The sequence below is a fragment of the Aythya fuligula genome, chromosome 17, assembly GCF_009819795.1.
Source record: "Aythya fuligula isolate bAytFul2 chromosome 17, bAytFul2.pri, whole genome shotgun sequence".
In the NCBI taxonomy this organism is placed as follows: Eukaryota; Metazoa; Chordata; class Aves; order Anseriformes; family Anatidae; genus Aythya; species Aythya fuligula.
The window spans coordinates 1,732,272-1,751,215 of record NC_045575.1 but is presented as its reverse complement, the minus strand read 5'-3'; the positions used below and the strand labels follow the sequence as shown (position 1 = coordinate 1,751,215).

The 18,944-nt window shown below is 48.2% G+C and overlaps 3 protein-coding genes across 3 annotated transcripts; 1 reads left to right on the top strand and 2 right to left on the bottom strand.

The window, feature by feature from the left end:
• Positions 1-519: 519 nt before the first annotated feature.
• SART3 (spliceosome associated factor 3, U4/U6 recycling protein) lies at positions 520-14,198 on the bottom strand. The gene is made up of 20 exons (XM_032199055.1): positions 14,184-14,198; positions 13,912-14,082; positions 13,148-13,274; positions 12,203-12,307; positions 11,048-11,232; positions 9,963-10,068; positions 9,093-9,217; positions 8,636-8,791; positions 8,216-8,354; positions 7,719-7,826; positions 7,248-7,325; positions 6,984-7,042; positions 6,076-6,185; positions 5,702-5,814; positions 5,202-5,278; positions 4,644-4,812; positions 3,487-3,935; positions 2,859-3,011; positions 2,087-2,274; positions 520-1,559 (listed from the first exon to the last, which is right to left on the bottom strand). The coding sequence occupies exons 1-20, from the start codon at positions 14,196-14,198 to the stop codon at positions 1,379-1,381; spliced, it is 2,814 nt and encodes a 937-aa protein (XP_032054946.1). The 3' UTR covers positions 520-1,378.
• Positions 14,199-14,396: 198 nt separating this feature from the next.
• Positions 14,397-16,957, top strand: ISCU (iron-sulfur cluster assembly enzyme). Its single transcript, XM_032198943.1, has 5 exons — positions 14,397-14,483; positions 15,030-15,143; positions 15,366-15,476; positions 15,854-15,932; positions 16,320-16,957. Exons 1-5 carry the CDS (start codon positions 14,397-14,399, stop codon positions 16,409-16,411), a joined length of 483 nt encoding a protein of 160 aa, XP_032054834.1. The 3' UTR covers positions 16,412-16,957.
• A 921-nt stretch (positions 16,958-17,878) lies between these two features.
• TMEM119 (transmembrane protein 119) lies at positions 17,879-18,711 on the bottom strand (the record flags this gene model as incomplete). The annotated part of the gene is made up of 1 exon (XM_032199054.1): positions 17,879-18,711. A coding segment is annotated over one exon (684 nt), but the record flags the coding sequence as incomplete, so codon positions are not given.
• Between the last annotated feature and the right edge of the window lie 233 nt (positions 18,712-18,944).

Here is an 18,944-nt window from a genome sequence, read left to right as displayed (position 1 = left end):
GTGTTGTTGCATCATTATGGTGCTGAGTGGTTAGCCCACACTTGATGCACAGAGCAGGTGGGCTCCACAAGAAGAATTTGGACCCTATAGTATAGCAATACTACCCCCAAACCTGCTGATGCCACAGCTAGGAAGCAGACAAAGTAAAGCCAAGCCAAATGAGCACAGGATGTAAGCACTGAAAACAGTGTTTATTTGCAGCAGTGCTTGTGTTGTACAAGTGAACTCGGTCCTGCTGTGCCCCCTCCCCTCCAAACCCCAGCTGCTGACTGCAAGGTAGCAGCAGGTTCAGGCAAGCAGTGATATTTCTATCCACAATAGCCAGATTATTCTCAAGTCTGAGGTGATTACTGAAGTGGTTCAAGATATTAACACTAAAGGGAGTGAACGACTTACAGGTACATGAGGACACGATCTCAGTGCACCCGAGAGGTGAGGTACATCAGTATTACCTAGCTGCCATAGGGTAAGTGCAATTCCAACACCCACATTTCAACAAAAGCAACAGTATTTATAGAAAACCTTTGAGAACTTGAGTTTAATAAACCAGGGAACGTCAGCTTGCACTTCACATTTGTACAAAACCATACAGAAACCACCTGCCAAAGACGTATGGGCTAGCTAGCAAAAAAAACAAACAAGAATGGTCCTCAGCAAGAGCATGTACAGCTTCCATGGGGAAAAAACAAACGGAGCTAATATTATCCATGACACTTAAAAATAATTTCAATGTCTTTTACAAATACACAATATAAAAAACAGGTCAACTCGAACAGAACATCAACGGAATACATAGATATGTATATTTGTGTATATACATATACACACCGATGTATAGAAACTCTCCCAATACTAAAATAGGCCATTGTGGTGAAGTTACTAGCATTTGCCATTTAACTCTTAATGGAAGGAGATGAATTTCCGTGCGTGTGAGTGTTTTGGTGGAACGTGGGTGTGTTGTCAGAGAGAATGACTGCAATCACAATCTGAACTTCTGAGCGGCGGAGCTCGACCAGGTCAGCCCTAGGCTTTCACATCGCATCTCGTTCGTTAATGAAAGAGAAAGATTTGTAAAGTATTCAGAAAAAAAAATGTTGTGGCATCCAACCTGTACAGGAAGTATTTCCCCCCTCGGTACCCTCAATATGAGGGATCACATAATGCCATTTTACCAGAACGTAGTATAACTCTTTGCTCTTAAAAACAGAGGAAAACGGATTTGTACCATCCTACACTGATCTTAATGAATGCAGCAGTCCCGAGCAGTATTTACACCTGATTGTGACTGGCGTTCTCTCCCTGCTAGCATAAGGACACAACATGGCTTCCATAAAGGCATTTCACATTTTACCAGACCAGCTGATTGCAGACTTCCTGCTCACTTGTTCAGTAGCATCTTGGCAAAATCAGCATTGGACATCTTTTTCGGCTCCTCAGCAGGTTCAGATGAAGTTGCTGGTGAATTCTGGACCATCCCGTTCTCAGCCTTAGCCACAGGATTACTCTGGCGCTGCAACGCACGAGGCATCATCGACAGCTGCGTCCTTCCCTTCCCTCGCCTGCAGAGGGAAAAGTGACATTTCAGAATACCCCAAAGCTCTCTGAACACACTGTTCTAGCTTAGGAAGAGAAAAAGGGCTTTGTTCCCTAAAAGGAACACCCCTTTAAATATTATTCTTGTCATCCGTTTCAGTAGTAAGTAGTGAAAAGCTTTCAACAGACGACCTTTGAATCAGCACAGTGAAGTCCTGACAGAAAACAACCGCCCAACAGACCCCAGGAATTGAAGCTCCGTGGTTTTATCCACAGAGCACCTCCACTGCAACACCAACCGTAAGCAGCAGGAGCACTTGGAAGGAAAAAAGAACAGCTTCAGTCCAACGCTGCTGTACTCAGTCACTACCAACCTGTTCCTATCAGTAACGTACAGAGAGATCTGCTTTTCCTCAACCCATTAACTCCAATTCTTTGATTCAGTACCTTTCAGGCGTTCCCTCATCTTTTGGATGATGCTGCATACGTTGTAGCCTGCAAACAACCCCAGTGTTTGCTTGTTAAGCACTGGGAAACCCTTGCTAATACTTACGCTCCATAAATCTGTCGTGGTACTGCAAACTGCGAGGCTCTGCCTGCCTCGGGCTTGTCCGGCAGCTTTCGGAGAGGCGGGTTACTGATCGCCACCTTGATGACGTGTTCCTTAATTGTCAGGCCGTCCATTTTCAGCACAGCCTGCGAGGCCTGAGCTTCGTTTTCATATTCCACATAGGCCAGGCCCTAAATAAGGGAAGAGGTAACCTAGTTTCAGTCATTCTTTCTCTGCGTGACAGTCTCTTATTTAAGAAGCACCCATTTATTGCAAAATGGACATAACAAACCCTGTCAGAGAGGTGTCTCATTTCTCACTGGCAAATCCAGTACTGCAGCAGGTGTTATGCACAATAGCATGAAGGAACTGAAGATAGAGGATGGGGATCAGTTATACCAGGTGAACCCCAGCCAGTTATTTTAGAAACAAATGTTCTTTGCAGACTTACTGATGCCTCTTTTTACTGTATTGAAAATACTGCAGACCTCTTTCCCTCCATCCTTTTCATATCACACATTTTTCTCATGTAATTTAATTAGTATTTCAGAAAAAAAAAAAATCTTCCCCCTCCTATTTTTTATTTGTTGGCACAAAGACACACCAGGTTACGTAGATCCATGCACTTCTATGAGTTTTAATGCAAAGCCCGTTTGGCAACAATAATTAAGTCACTTACCTTAAGCTACAAAACCTATGTTTTATATCCAAATCTCATGAAGAGTTCCCTTCTGAAGGATTTCATTGAAATTAACAGAGTATTAAGGACACCTACCTTGGGTTTTCCTGCTCGGTTGGTGACCAGCCTAATGTCCTTCACGTTCCCATGTGCTTTACACACATCTTCCAGCTCTTCCTTAGTGCAGGAAAACGGCAAGCCAGATATGAACAGTTTGTGTTTCTCCAGTGTGGTACTATACCTGAACACCTGAAGAAATAAAAAAGGCTGTCAGTTCTCAAGCCAGCCAGAAACAAAGAATTTCAACCTATTATAGATCTCTCAACCTTTTGAGTGAAAAGGTGAGATTAACAGAAAACACCCACACCATAAAAAAGCCATTAGTAATATCTTGAGAGATATTTGCATATAAACAGTCATCCACCAAGGACGTGCGAGGAATTCTTAGAAGTTAAGTTTTTAAACATTATCTTTGTTTTACAAAAAAAAGAACCATTGATATGTCTGTCTTCTTGCTCAAGCGTCACTAATTGAATACTGAGTTTTTCTGCACATAACCCAGTGAAGCAGAAAAGCACAGATCGTAGAATTAACATCAGGTAACTACGCCAAAGTAATACAACATCAATTTGTTAGATGCAGGAACTCAGGAAGCAACACATCCTGCCAGCTTTCCAACGCAGTCCCACTGTTGAACCCACTTCTTGAGCAAATAAAAGTTTACCTTGAAGTCTGGATTCTTGTTCTTGTCAACACAAGGAGAAACAAACATCGGTCTTCCCTCCACAACTTTACGATCCAACCCAAGAGCCTGGAGAGCAGATTTCTCATCCTTGAATTCTACGTAGCAGTAGCCCCGGAACGTCCCCTTGTTACTGAACACCGGGCGGATCTGCTCTACCTCCCCGCAGCTCTCAAAAAGCTCCTTCAGTTTCACTTCGGGTTCTGCCATGTTATAGGAAAGGTTGCTGACAAAGACGGTAACATTATCTTTACTGCTGTCGTGCAGAACTTTGGGGATGTCTTTGCGACTGGTGGATGGCTTTTGCTTTTGGTTTGCCGGCCGGTCTGGTTTTTCAGCTCCACTTCTTCCAAACAGCCCCGTTTCTAACTCCATGTCTTCTTCAAGAAGTAAACCATCGCCGTCTCCCTTATGCCTCTTGCTGGGCTGCTCTGCTGAGTAATGAAATTGAGAGCGTTACTAGAGAAGTCACACCATTTCACTCAGCACTCAAATTAGACTGCCCTTCATTACCACCATGGAATCATGAAATAGCAAATATGAATGAGATGGAAAACACAATGACAGCTCAAAGGCAATAAAAACCTCCCTCGGGTTCTTAATAATGCGAAACAGATTACTTGACCAAGACAGTAAGGATTTAAATGGAAGCACTGACAATATTTGGTTTTGTCAGTTACAGCTTCTGACTCATGCTCTCTGTCAAATAGCATCTTTATTAAAAAAGAAATAAAAGCTTCCCATACTCCCAGTGGCAACAATCTTTAAGATCTTCTGGTACCACCCTCCAAGAGACTACTCTAATATCAAATAACCAAGTTTAGATTCCGCATGCTTCAGCATCATTTGATGACTCAGGAAAATTAAATTGAGAAGAAATCACAATATTTCTCTGAAATAAGAGAAATCTACAAAAAAAAAATAATCTCTAGAAGTTCTTTTAGGCATGTACTTCAGCTAGCCAAAAAACATTTCATCTTGCTTTCATTTTGCTAATACAATGAAGGTCTCCTGGGAGAAAAAGGCCCTGAAAGAACTGCAGCTCTGAAGACAGTGAGAGCACTTCTTCATCTGCCTCTAACTGCAGGCAAGCACCCAGTAACCCCAGTGACAGAGGACTGACACATTTGTTTTATTACCTTCTTCTTCTCGTCCCCATTCACCTTCGTCATCATCATCAGCTTTGCGTTTGTCTCCAATTCTATTTTTTTTAGCCTTTTTGGAAGCTTTCTTTTCTGCCCGAGCCTGCTTTCGTTGCTCAGCTTTCTCCTCCTCCTGCTTTGCCAGAGCAGCTTCTTTCTCAGCGACCTAAGAAAGAGATTCTTATTTAAGCAACTGCATGCTGCAGAGCATCCTCATGCACTGTTTTCTACAGTACTGAACCTGGAGGGTTTTCTCCTAAGGTATATAAACACAAAGCTAATGGAACCACCATTTAAAACACATGTCAATTATTTGCTCTTGTATTTTTTTCCTAGAGCACTCCTGTTACTCTTATATTCATCCAAGTGTCAAAAGGTGAAACATAAAAAAGCACTAAAGAAGTTAAATTATACTTTTAAACTAAAATCAATAGCGCCGAAGCTTTAAGACAATTTAAGCTTATCTGTACAAAGCAACATTAGAAATCTGACAGTCAAGGTTGATCTTAAAATAGATATTTCCTATAAACTGCTTATAGTTCACAAAGTTCTGACCTTTGCTCTTTGTTCGTTAACTCGTGCTAATCTGTTTTCTGTTTTTTGCACAGCTGCATCCCAGTCTTCTAACGTTCCTAGGGAATTAAGAAATAAAAGCTTTGTATTTAGCCTTCCCATAGCTTGGAAATACAATTCTAGGAAAAAAAAAGAATCAATGAAGTCATAAACCTTACTCTTAGTATTAGCCATTACACACGAACATTTAATATAAATTAAATGAATGGCCTTCAAAGAAAACAAAATCCAAGCAGAGCAAAAACCTCTTTTTAATCATACAATGCCACCAAAAGGCATGGAAAAAACAAATCAATTTCAGCAGGCTCTAAACCAGGCCTGAAAAGGTGAAGAAAAGAAAATAAAGAACTGCTTGCGTATGCTACGGTAGACAAAAGAAAGCGAGCCTTCACCAGATGACAAAATACTGGATCAAAGCTCACTCTATTATTGACAGTAAAATGGAACTGGACAGTGAAATGAAATGTCTTGCAGTTTGCTACCTTCTATCCTCTCCAGCGTGAGCAGCACCTCGCAGACATGCTCTGGATAGTCACTTGTGCACTGCACGGCTCGATGCAAGGCCTTCCTGCAGTGCTGAGTATCACCATGGGCTCTAGGAAAGGAAAACACAGCAGTAAGGAGCCAATCCTCCACACCACAATCAAAAAGCAGCACAGTTAACAATGTTCTGTGCAAACACTCTTCCTCTCTCCCTAGCTAGCTCCCACTAGGTTTTGTTGCTGTAATATTTCTGAACTAAGAACCTCAAAAGCAGACTGTGAACTCCTAAGGAGCGTACCAACACTGAGCAGATCAGCCTTGTCTCACGCAGATGAGGTCAGTTAAATTAACTATTGTCCAGCCAAGCTCTTACCTTTCCAGGTTGTAATACTCCAGCCACATGTTTGCATATTTGGCGTTCCCTTTAGTCATGATGTTGTCCCAGAGCTCTCTGGCCTTCTGCATGTTGTTACATAAGCGGGCCTGTGAAGCAGCACTCCGCACACTCAGTACAGGTCAGGATTCTTTGTTCCATCACCACAACCCCCCTGCCTCTTTCCCTCCCCCACAAAACACCAAAGCTTATGCATGCAAACCCAGAAGACAGAAGTGAACACCTAGTGTACTCCTACCACTGAGTGACACCTCCCATGCCCACCCCTTGCATCAATCTTGGTTTCCAGCTCCCACAGACACTTCATTTTGGTTGTTATAAGGCATTTGAGACAATTGCTTTTGAACTTTTCCTTCTGTCGTTATTCGTTATTGTACCTAAAGTGGCAGTTCAACACAGTTCTTGATCTAAAACAATTACTTCATTTCTGTTACTAACTGGGAGAACGTGGAAAAGGGGGGAAGTGGGTTAAAAACCCAAGTGAAGTTCACCTGAACTCACTATAGGAGTCCTACTTCTCCCTCCAGGAGCACACAGAAAGTGAAAAGGAATCAATTCAAATCCAGGGCCAACTTTGGGCAGGACAATTACAAGATTTGAGACTGGCAAGCCATCCCATGCATCATACAGAGAAATTATAGCACAAAAGTAATCTTATCCAGGTTCATAGGAGCCTGGGGCAAAGGAAGGATGAGAAAATGTCATGATGTCTCTCCTATGATGTCTTCCTTCAGTCCTAAAGCTACATTATGTGCTTGACCAGCCCAGACACAGAAACAAAGATTTACTCCTTGAAGTTACAGACAAAACGCATACGAGAGGTTGGAATGTTTAAAGAGAGATTTCCTCTACTCTAGCAATTAAAATAGAGCAGACAGAAACATCACCTCAACTCTTGCCCAGTTCTGCATGATGGTGCAGGATGGATCTCCGCTTTCACTAAAGCCTGGGAATAAAAATAAGTACTATTTGTGAATGGCTCTTGGAAATAGGGTGTTTATTAAACAAGTTTTAGGTCATAGGTGGAGTATTCATCTTTTTCTAAAATGTCTGAGACACCTGAAGACAAGTTAAACATTATATGGAAAGCTACTCTTATGAAAAAAGGATTCTGCACAAGACAAAGCAATACACGGGATGATTTAACTTACGCTCTTCGACTTCTTGTTTCAAATACTCCACAGCACGGGCAAATGCAGATCGCAGCTCTTCTAATTCTTTACTTGAGTCTTCAAAAAAAGAGAAAGAACCACCTTAGAACAACAATTTTTGTTTCCTATCCACTAAAATCTCTTACAGAGATTACACCCCTAATGATTTTCTTTCAGCAGGAAATAAATAAAACTTGCTACTTCAGTAAAGCTTGCATACCAGAACAAAACAAACACCAACCCCCACCAAGTACCTAACATATAAAACACAATTTTTGTGACAGCACAATCTATTTTTTCAGCAAGGAGCTACTCTAAAACAAGTACATTCTTATATTTTATGCACACTGACAGGCAAGAAAGTACTATTTGTGAAGAATATGAAACTAGTGTTGACTGTGTTTTATTTTTTGAAGTAACATCACTGTTTCAGATACATAAAACTCATTTATTCAAACATATCATACGTACCTTGTGTAAAATCCACTCTTCTTCTTAGGTAATCAAGATATGCCTGCCAGATTTCTACGTAGTCCGTTGCCTGAATAAAACCTGCATTCAGAGCCTTTTCAAATATTTCTGTAAGAAACGGGAGGGGGTAAAAAAAAAAAAAAAAAAACATGTATTTACTTTTCAATTATTGATAAAGTTAACAAGCTGCAGCATACAGGACAACGAAAACACAAGAAGCCCTAAATATAGTAAATTGTTTAAGGAATTCAATGTAAAAGCCCATTAAATTCAGCAACATTGAAGTAAAGCTGAAATAAAGAGCTTGCTTAGAAGCAAAGCTGCTCAACCGTAACAGCTGTGCCCTGGAAGCACGCTACTGTAAATCTCATTGGCTTTAAGACTGCTGGAGAAGGGCTACACCAAATCCTGCAGGTCACCACTTGTGACACATCATTCATAGCACAACAAGAAGTGCTTCTGTACTGTGAAGAAGGTTTGCTGAGATATTTCTTTACCAGAAATAATGCAGTGGTCAACTCCGTGCCTCTCCATCGCCAGAAGATAGCGAATCCAGAGCCCAACTGTCCAGGGACAGTTCCTAACAGCGCGATCGTGAGCAGACAAGACCAATTCTTTCACTCTCAGCTGCCGGTCCTGAAATAAGCACACCAAGTTTTAAGTACCTGTGAGCCAGAGCGCCCAAGACAAATTCTGCAGAGAAAATACAAAGCTGGGGGAAGAACTGAGCAAACGCTCGCTTGATCAATAAATACACCACTGAAAATAAGGTGAAGTAGAAATCAGCTTCTGGAGAATTTGAAGACAATGTGACAGGACTGGGAGAACACCTCCTGTTATTTATCAACCACTAACATATTAAAATGAAAAAAGACAAAAACAAAAAATAAAACCCCAAACATTTCTGTTTGCCTTACCAAATACTGGTTGTAGCGTGCCCAAAGATCTGGTACAAGGCAGTTCTCAGCCAAAGCCCTCTCGTAGATCAACTGAATGCGAGCTGGATCACCTGCTTTCATCTCAAAATCGATGTAAGCTTGGTACTCTGCTAGCTTTGGAGTCTCAGCACCCAGCTATAAAACACATAGGAAAGGGAAAAATAAAAACCTTCTCAACAAAGCGAGATTCAGACAGCACAACTGTCACTCAGGGTAGGTCTCAGGCAAAATTTCAAACACGAGCTTGGCCTCTAAATATCAGCAGCTTCAAAAATTTCCAGCACATCTGATTATGAAGTGCCTTGCGTATTGCTCATAGCTGCCAGCCAGCTGACCATGCTCAAGGGAGCTCCCTTATCTGAGAGACTAGAGAAAAAAAATCACCACAAACCAATTAATTGTTATTTTTACAGCAACATGAAAGTAAAAGCATTACCAGTGCCTCTTCGTATGGTTTACACTTCTCCAGTTGCTGCAGAGCTTTTTTGTAGTTCTTTATTATTGTTTCTGGTATTGGCTCTTCTGACCATTCCTCGTATTCAGCATATGAGGCCTCCATATCTATGAAAAGAGACAGGAAACCACATCATTAATGCCATCAATGGACTAAATAAGAATTCAATTTATGTTTCATTCTAATAAATGAGTATTTCTGTTTGTATATTAACTGCTACACTACTACACCTTTAAGGGGTTGTACACTATCATATATAGAGTAATTTGAACACAAACTCAGGACAAGTTATTTTAAAGCTAATGGCTTTGCTTTACAAGAACAAAAGTCCCAAGATCTTCCCAAGTCTTTAAAGCAGAAGCCAACCCAGATTCTTCCAATACATAAATGAAGAAGTCAAAGATCTCTGCCTCGACTTCTCTTGTAAGGAGACAACGAACCAAGAAAAGGGACTCAAGGAGTTTAAAGTTAAATGAACCTGATACAGCAGACTAACAACCCAGCTGTCAGCACGTATTATTTTCCTACCAACCAAGATTCCTGTACAGTGAGCTTCACAGCTGAATTCCTAGCTCCTGATGGTCGTGTTTCATGCTAATTACTTGTACTTGGCCTAAATGATCTCAAATTATGCACTGAAGGAACAGACAAACCAAGTTTCAATTAATATTTCTGAATAAAAGGGAAACGCGCAGCATTCAAGGGACCCCAAAGACAGGCAAACGTAACCGAGTAAGGAATGTTCAGATATCACAGCTGCAATTTGCGTGGCTCTACCAGAGGAATAATCACAACTAAAGCCTCACTGTACCGGTCGATTCACGCCATCCCCCCCAGTGCAAAGGCTCTCACCTAACAGCGGGATCCCCAGCTGGCGCCTGAACAGCGTGTGGATCCTCTCAAGCTGGCTGCAGAGCATCTGCTGCTGCTCGGGCGACGGAACGCTGCCAGGAGCTGGCTACAAACAAAAGGATTGGAATTTAATCAGCTCCCTCAAGCCTGAGCCGAGGAACACGAGGGGGTATTGTTTATGGGCTGGGGATCTGGGCTCCAAATGACTACACGAGCCTTGAAGCACAGACGTAGGCAACTTGCATCTCAGGTGGCTGCTGGGAAAGCTAAAACTTGGGAACCGCTGGGATTTGAATTGGGTGAATGTAAAAAATGTTCCTCGGTGAAAGCTGAGGCACACATTGGGAAACGAAAACCTGGAGATAACCAGCGTGTGATCGTGCCATTCCACAAGCCCACTGGGCTGCCAGAGAGGTTTTCAATAAATCCCTGCTGCTCACACGGATGATTTAAAGCTTCCAGATTCCTTTCTGTTTATCAGGGGAAGGGTGTTCGCCCGTTACCCTTGTGTTAGGGCATTTCATTACTGATTAACTGATGTATCTTATGTGGTAAGCTGAAAGGAAATGGAAATATTCATGTTCTGGACATCTTCTAAAGGTATCTATCCTTTGTAGACATCAAGCCTGCATGTTCCAGGGGTAATACGCTATAATCCCTAAGTTGCAAAAAGGGTGAGACAATGAATGAGCTCAATGCTGAAGGGGAGGACAGCCTAGAAATGCAAACATGATCAATTATGGGCAGAAGTATTCACTGGAAAGAATAATAATGCTAATAATGAAGCTGCTTAATAGCAAAGCTAGTTGGTTTAACATTATTCTTGTCAGCTCAAGCTAAAGCACAGAAATTTTGCTTCCAGATGTGAAATTTTATGATCTTATTTAAGCACAGACTCATTATTACACCAACAAACACAGAGAACACCTTTCCCAGAGCACAGGACCGGTTCCTACAGCTGAGAAGTAACAGCTGAGCGACCCCACAGCCCCTTTGCTCAGTGTGTGACAAAGGAGCAGCACGAGATGACTTCAGAAGCAACACCAGAGGTTTTTCCTTGCAGTAGCCCAGGGGATTGGCCTTACCTGTGCTGTTTCCAGGATGGCGTTCTCAAACTCGCGGTACGCTTCCCACAGAGCCGTTCCTTTTGTCACGTGCAGCCCGACGGCTGTTAAGGCTCTCTCAAATATCGAGCGAACCTTCTCGATTCCTCCCTCCTGCCCGATGCCGCCGATCGAGTACTGGGCGTACTCCAGCCAGATTTCAGGACCTGAACAAGGTTAGGAGAAAGAAACAGGTGAGCTAAGGACCTTGAAAACCAGAAAGGGGTCTCTGCTCCCCAAACACAAGTAGACCAGGACACAGTTTTCTTTACCACTCGATATAGTAAAGGAAAAAACGTTTTATTCTATGCTCTTGGTTCGGTACCAACAGCTACAGTTGGTCTTCTGGAAGAAGTCACCCTCGTGGTCCTTACTGGCAGCAGATCCAGAGGGTCCCCTCTTCTCAGCTCTTCACCTTCCTGAACTCCCACCAACACCCAGCAGTGCCAGCCATGCTCGTGCTGGGACATTTTACATCAATTTTCTGGAAGAGATTCCCCTCTGATGATACCAGTCCTTCCCTGCTCCTAACATCACGTTTTCAGCACCTTGCCACAACACCCAGGCAGCATGCAGCATATGGCTGCAGGCAGCTCCTGACAAACAGAGAGGAGCCACCACGTGCTGCCCTCGCTTTAACAAGGGCCACACGGTGAGGTTCTTCCACATCAAAGCATTTCAGGAATGCTACCTCCAGGACAGCAACCACAGGCTGTTTTAGGAGCTGTCACATAACGGAAATGACAACAGAGGCAGCGCTAACCAACACAGAAGGTGAGAGCAGGAGTGAGCATCTCAACAGCACTCATTCTCCTCAAAAAAGAGCTCAAGAACGTACCGTGGGTAATGCAGAAAGAATTCCTTAACCAAGCACAATACCTGCTCCTTATGGACATTAGAAAAGTGCAAAAAATGCATTTTAAATATTTTTTAATGTTAGCTTAGACTATCTCAGACTGCAGTGGTACTTAAAGCATTGCCTTTAAGTGGCCTGTAACTCGAACACTTCAGAACAACGTGAGGATCACTCCATGCTAATATTTTTGATGCAATTTCTGCATTAGAACGAAAAGATTTCCCTAGAAAGGTGTAATCTGAATGTAACAATACGTTTTATAGCAAATATTAAGAACTCACAGATGTAGTCTTTCACGGCTCTCTCAAACAGCTCGTAAACTTTCTCTCGCTCTGAGATCTCAGAAGCCATCTTTATCTCATCCTTCAGCCAGTCCAGCCAGATTTCTGAAACCAACAAGTTCAGAACCCGTCACAAAAAGCTCAGAAAAAATAACTTCAATTGTTTGTTAAAGCGTTTGGAGTTTTTAAATAATAGACTTAAAAACACAGAGAGGGACAATGGGGAAAAAAGCAACTTTAGCCACAATTACAATTAATTTAAATGAAAAGTTTGGCACAGACCTCTCCAGCTGGGTACAAAACAAGCACACATTTATTTAAAAAAAAGCTGCAGCTGCAAGCAGCAATTTACTGGTAGTTTGTGTAGAAGATCTGAGTGCACCAGCAACCCAAGAGCCACAGAGTGGCACACCTTCTTCCCATTTTACAGGAAACAATAAACGGCTCCAGAGGCTGCAAGTTCCCACACGCATAAAAGGAAACTTTCCCTTGCCAAGGCTAAAAGTACACCGGCGGAACAGCCTCTGTGGTATTTACATTGCCTCTGGGTTTATTAGGAAGAAAAAGAACTACACGCTTTAAGGGCTACCCACAGCTTCTGCCACCACGGTATTTTTTGCCGCTTGCCTGTAAAGTTTAATTTTTGGCAGCGTTTTGCCTGGGCTCTGAGTCACACTCACTGACTAAACCATTTCTGTGCTGCCACCCCCAGCTGCACGTTACCAGCCCTGCACAGGTAAAGCTGTCTGCCCCGTAAAACATCCCCTCCTGCCAGCTCCACCCCACAGCAGAGGGCAGGGCAGGGCAGCTGCAAGCACCAAAATCTTGAGTTCCTGCAGGAAACCATGCACAAACGCATTTCACTGCTGAAACAAGGGGATTTCACCCCAAAACGCCTTTGAATTGCTGACTGATCCCTGAGCAGCAGCAAGCTGAGCTCCGTACCTTCGGTAAGGGGAAAGAGCTCGCTCATCTTCTGGCGAGCTCTCCTCAGCTTCACCAGCTCTCCCTCCTGGCGGAGCAGCTTTATCAGGTCCAAGTGGCAGTTGTAGTCAAAGGCGTTGATGGAAAGCTTCAAGAAAAAAATAAAAGTGGATTTTTAAGGCATCATAAAGACACGCAGAAGTGAGAGTACATTTAGCAGAACACCACATGCTCTCACAGCACGTGAATCTCCTCACAGGTTCATGCAACCAGCCCAGCATCTCTCTCCCTGCACACAGCTGGCTCCAGTGGTGCCCACAGGATACTTTCAGGCCACAGACGTTTATAAAAACACACTTTAACTGAGCTTTAAAACTGTACTAAAAAGCAAATTTTAAGCTCTAAAGCCTGCTCGGCAGCACAGGTGCCAAAACCTGGCGCACGGCAGAAAATTGCTCAGGCATTATGAATGAGTAAGGACCAGCTCCAGTGATAAACCTGAGGTGTTTTGGGTGTCCCAAAACTTAACGGAAAACAACGGGACCGGCCCCAAAGCCCCTCAGCGCGTTTCGCCTGCCCGTTGGGGCTCTCTGAGGAGAAAGAGCTCCATAACCCCCCCCTCCAGCCCCACACCACACCGGGGACCCCCCTAAAACCCTCGGGACCCACGGGGGACCCCAGAAAAGCACGGCCAAGGCCGGGGACACCCCGAGGGAGCCCAAAGCAACCGCGAGGGGGTCTCTGGGGTGGCTCTGGGGTCCCCCTCACCTCACCGCCCCCCTCACCTGCTCCTCCAGCCGCTGGATCTCGGCCTCGTTCTCCTTCTCCTCATCCTCGCCATCCCCTGACGAGTCCGAGTCGCCTTCGTCCTCCGAATCACCGCCCGATTCCGGGTCCGGCAGCGGCAGCCTCCGCTTCTCCCCCTCCGCCTCCTCCTCAGCCGCCGCCGCCGCCGCCTCAGCTCCCGCCGCCGCCATCTTATGCAGCTCCCCTCAGCGCCCGCCGCGCTCCGCCACCCGTTGGGGCTGCCCGCGCCGCGCCTGCCTCAAAGCAGCGCACACCCACCGCTCATCCGCCGTGAGGAGAAACCCTCGCAGCCTGCCGCACCGCTCCCGGTTTCTCACCGCTCCTCGGCCGCCGTGAGCTGAGCGCTGCCCGGTTTTGCCCCGCGGCGGTTCGACCGAAGAGCAGGCGGCGCCGCGGGCAGCTCGGGGCCTCGCCGACGAGGGGTCCTGAGGGGCGGGCAGGGCAGAGCGCAGCCAGACGCAAGATGGCGGCGCTGGGGAGGGCGGGGGCGGCGCTGCTGCTGCGGCCTGCGCGCGGGGCGGCGGGGCCGGCGCTGGGTTACCACAAAAAGGTGAGGGGCTGGGGGCTGCGGAGGGCACCGAGAAACCGGGAGGGGTTTTGGAGGGGCTGGGGGCAGCTCCGGAGCTCGAGCGCTGTGTGGGGTTGTGGCGTCGTTGCTACGGGAAGGACGTTGAGGGCCTGGAGTGGGTTCGGGGCAGGGCTGGTGAAGGGCGGGGGGCACAAATCCTGTGAGGGGCGGCTGGGGCTGGAATAGAGGCTGTGGGGAGAGCTTATTGAGCTTTATAACTAACTGATAAGAATTTGTGGGGAGCTGGGGGTGGCCTTCCCTCACCGGTAAGCAGTGATAGGAGCAGAGGGAACGGCCCCGAGTTGTTCAGGTTGGGATTTAGGAGAGATTTCTCCTCAGAAAGAGCAGCCAGGCGTTGGGACGGGCTGCCCAGGGAGGTGGTGGTGTCACCGTCCCTGGGGGTGTTCAAGGAGAGGTTGGACGTGGTGCTTGGGGACGCGGCTCGCTGGGTGACATTGATGGGAGGGGGTGATCTTGAGTGTTTTTTCCAACCTTTATGATTCTACGGTGTTGTCTCTGCCTCGCCAGGTGGTGGATCACTACGAGAACCCGCGCAACGTCGGCTCCCTCGACCGCAATGCCAAGAACGTGGGCACCGGGCTGGTGGGCGCCCCGGCCTGCGGGGACGTCATGAAGCTGCAGGTGAGGAACCTCGGGGCTCCTGCTGACACAGGGAGAGCGTGGGGACACTGCGAGGCCCACGCCTGCTGCTGTCTCCCTCCCCTCAGCCAGGGTTTTGACACAGCTTGCCCTTGTCAGCATGTTTGGATGTAAAAATGTCCCCTGGAGCCTGGGCAAGGCTTGTCCCTGCTGCCCTGGGCTGTGCCTCGTGGAGCTGAGGTGTTCTTCCCCGTGTTCTTCCAGGTCGAAGTGGATGAGAACGGCAGGATCGTCGAAGCTCGCTTCAAGACTTTCGGCTGTGGGTCAGCGATCGCTTCCAGCTCCCTGGCAACAGAGTGGGTTAAAGGGAAGACGGTAAGGGCCTCGGCCGGGGTTGGAAGTGGCGCCTTGTGCTTAAATATTGAAGTATTTAAGCAATCAAACTGCCTGTTGGGATCGGGGAGGGGACAGTCCCTGCAGTGACACTGTCACAGTGTGGTTTGTTACCACCACTGCTCTGTCTGAGGCATTCCTTAAACTCGTTGTGTGTCAGGTACAGAAGAAAACAGGGAATGTTAAGAGGTTTCACACACATCAGTGTGCTCTCAGCATCTCTTACTGCCCTCAGCAGTTTGAGATGTTTTTCCGTGTCGATTCAGTTGGCTCTGCAGCTTTAAAGCTTGCAGCGAGCACCTCTGTGGTGTGTGTGTGTGCGTGAGGTGGCTGCTGACCACACGCTGACTGCATTTCAGGTTGACGAAGCGTTGAAGATCAAGAACACGGATATTGCGAAAGAGCTGTGCCTTCCTCCGGTCAAACTGCACTGCTCCAGTAAGTACGGGGTTGAGCTGGGAAAGTTGAACAGCTGGACTGCAGGGCGAGCCTTCTGGGGGCACTGCAGAGGCTGCTTTATTTATTTCTAAATAAACTTTCTGCACGTGGAGCAGCAAAGATCGGCCTGCAAGAGAACCTTGCTTACGTGCAGACCTTGGTTGTGAATTTTCACATCGATTCCATCTTTTGGTGTCTGTATAGATGAGAAAATGAGAAACAAAAAGTTCAAATCCTGACGTTGAGAGGCACCGTGCTCCCTGCTAACCGCAGTGCTGGTGCCTGCTGCCTGCTCCTGCTCTTAACGTCACCTTTTGTTGTAAATAACTTGTTCTTGAAGTATTTATTTAAAAAATAACTTAAAAATGTGTTTGTTTTTTTTCTTAGTGTTGGCTGAGGATGCAATCAAGGCCGCCTTGGCCGACTACAAGCTGAAGCAGCACCCAAAGAAAGAGGAGCCGGAGCAGAAAGCCAACTGATGGCTGCGGGGGCTGCCGGGGGGGCTTCTCCTCCTTCCTGCTGGATTTGCGGTGCAATCACTCGAGCTTTCGTGGAACCCCACACGCAGCCCGGCGCTGCTCCTGCAGCCGAACTGGTCTGAAACCCTCCGAGGGAAAGGACTGAGAGCCAGCCCTGCCGTTTAGGGCTGCATTTTGGGGGAGGATGGGGCGTTTTGCCTAAAGTTTTGCAGAGTTAAGTGGGAAGCGTTGCCTTGCTCTTCTTGTACCCGCCAGAGCCGCGGCTCGGGGTGCGTGTCGCTGCGGCGCGCGGCTCCTGGGGGGGTTTGGTTGCTGCCTGCAGCTCTCGGAGCTTCTTTTCACCATCTGGGACCCCCCCACACGCTGCCCCCTGTGCCCAGCTCCTCCCCGGGAGGCACCGAAACGCTTCGAGGGCGATAACTGCGTGGGGAGCGCGGCCCCGGGAAGCCCCAACCCGGCCCTCGGGGGGCTTCTTCCTTGCTCGTTCACCCCCGGGGAGGGGATTGGGGTTAATTGGGGAGCTGTAATTAAAGTGTTCAACCCTCAGCTCTGCCGAATGATCTGTGGAGAGGGACAAAACGCGCCCTGAGGGGCTGGCGGCTGCATTCTTGGGACCAGGTCGAGGGAGGAAGGGGAGAGCCTTGGGGGATGCTGCAGATGGTTTGGGGGGGATTTTTTGGGAATTCCTGTGCTCCCCCCGTGCCTTGTGATCGCTGGTTTTCCACAGGAGCCTGGCTGGAGGTTTCCAGCACCGAAGGAAAATGTTTTGGGAAGCTTTGCCTGCTCTGGGAGATTTTTATCACCCTCCCTGTCCCCATCTTAACAAGGGCCACGTCTGTTTTGGGGCCAAGGGGGCTCGTTGTGCGTGCAGGAACCCCTCTGACAGCGTGGGGGGGGATAAAACCCTGCTGGCTGCAAAGGGTTTTGGGGATATGGGGACAGGGGGATAACGGGGACACGACTTTCACATCAGGAAGCCTCTCACCCTCCTGTTTGCCCCCACTTTATGGGGTGCAACGAGGGCTGGGACAGGGTCCTGCTGCCCCAGCCTGTCCCCAAGCCTGAGCTGCACCGGCCTCAGGAACACACGGGAGAGGCAACGTGCGTGGAAACGTCTTTATTCAGAGCCGAGGGGGGCAGAAAATAAGGCAAAACTCCAGCTCCGCTCCGAGCTCTCCCTCCCCCGTGCTTTGCCAGGGGCTGTGACATTCGGGGTACGACCGCAGGGACAGGGGCGCTGTCCCCAAATCCTCCTGCTGCTGCCCAGGTGCTGCTGGTTTAGTTTTTCCTCCTTTTTTTTTTGGTGGGGACCTCAGCAAAACGCCTCCGGGGGGCACGGCACCGCTCCCCTCACCCCCAGGCACTGCAGGCGGAGGGCGAAGGCGGCTGGGAGCGGGGCTGGGACGGCCCCAAACCCTGCGGAACGGCCCCAAACCCCTGTGGAATGGCCCCAAACCCCTGCAGAACCACCCCAAACCCTACAGAAGGTCCCGGCCACCAGCAAAACCTTCACCAGGTGCTTGGGGCCGGGTCCTTGGGGCCGTGCTTTGTCTTCAGGGGTTTGGGGAGAGGAGGGAGCGGGCACAAACCCAGCTCCGAGTCCGCCGGCGGCCCCGTTAGATACCGGGGGGGGCTTCTTGGGGCACCCCGGGGGCCTCCTCCGTGCCCCCTGCAGCTTGGTTTTGGGGAGGGGGCTCGCTTTCTTCCTCCTCCTTCCCTTTTTCCTCCTCCTCCTCTTCTTCCTCGTGCTCTCCCCGGGCGCTGGCCCCGTTGGCCAGCGGGGTTTTGTTGGGGGATTTGAGGCTCTGGGCGGCGGCGAGGATGTCAGCCTGCAGCTGCCGGCTGCAGTCCAGGGGTTCCTCGGCGCCGGGGTCCGGAGCTTTTTCGGGCACCTCGTTGAAAGCCCGGCCGCCCCCCGCCTTGTCCCGCTGATCCACGTACTTCTTTTTGGGGAAAGACGAGGGGTAATAGGCGGAGGCTTTGTGCTTCTGCCGCACGACGAGGGCGGCGCAGACGATGAAGAGCAGGACGAAGGCCAGCGAGCCCACCACCACCACCAGCAGCGTGTACTCCTTGAAGAAATCCACCAGCCCGTCCAGGACGTTGCCCGGCGCCGAGCTGTTGGTGACGGCCGTCCCCGTCGTGGCCCCGATCGTGGGACCCGGCCCCGCTGTCACCGGCCGGGCGGGCGGCGTGGCTGAGACCTCGTCGCCGTCCCCGCTGCCGCCGGCGTCGGGCAGCAGCGCGGCGTGCCGGGGCGCCGCGGCGTGCGCCGAGACCACCACCACCAGCAGCAGCAGCAGCAGGAGTTGCCACCCTGCCATCGCCCCGGGACTCGTGCTGCGGAAAGCAGGGGGAAAACGGTGAAAAATGAGCAAAAAAAAAAAATCCCAAATTCTGCCCCGAGCAACGGCCTCGATGCGCACGCCCCGAACCGGGCGCTCGGCTCCGTCCCTGGTGCGGAGGGCTGAGCGTGTGCCTGGCTGTTCCTACATGGGGGGCTTCACCCAGGTGAAAATTCTTTAAGAATTCT

What these genes read in the sequence shown, in the direction of transcription:
- ISCU (XM_032198943.1), top strand. Translation starts at nt 14,397, where the DNA reads ATGGCGGCGCTGGGGAGGGCGGGGGCGGCGCTGCTGCTGCGGCCTGCG. An exon ending in CGCTGGGTTACCACAAAAAG is followed by an intron (nt 14,484 to 15,029) that starts GTGAGGGGCTGG and finishes CTGCCTCGCCAG; the next exon opens with GTGGTGGATCACTACGAGAA. An exon ending in GGTCAAACTGCACTGCTCCA is followed by an intron (nt 15,933 to 16,319) that starts GTAAGTACGGGG and finishes TTTTTTTCTTAG; the next exon opens with TGTTGGCTGAGGATGCAATC.
- SART3 (XM_032199055.1), bottom strand. An exon ending in GCTCTTTCCCCTTACCGAAG is followed by an intron (nt 12,308 to 13,147) that starts GTACGGAGCTCA and finishes TGTTGGTTTCAG; the next exon opens with AAATCTGGCTGGACTGGCTG. An exon ending in CCATCCTGGAAACAGCACAG is followed by an intron (nt 10,069 to 11,047) that starts GTAAGGCCAATC and finishes TTTTGTTTGTAG; the next exon opens with CCAGCTCCTGGCAGCGTTCC.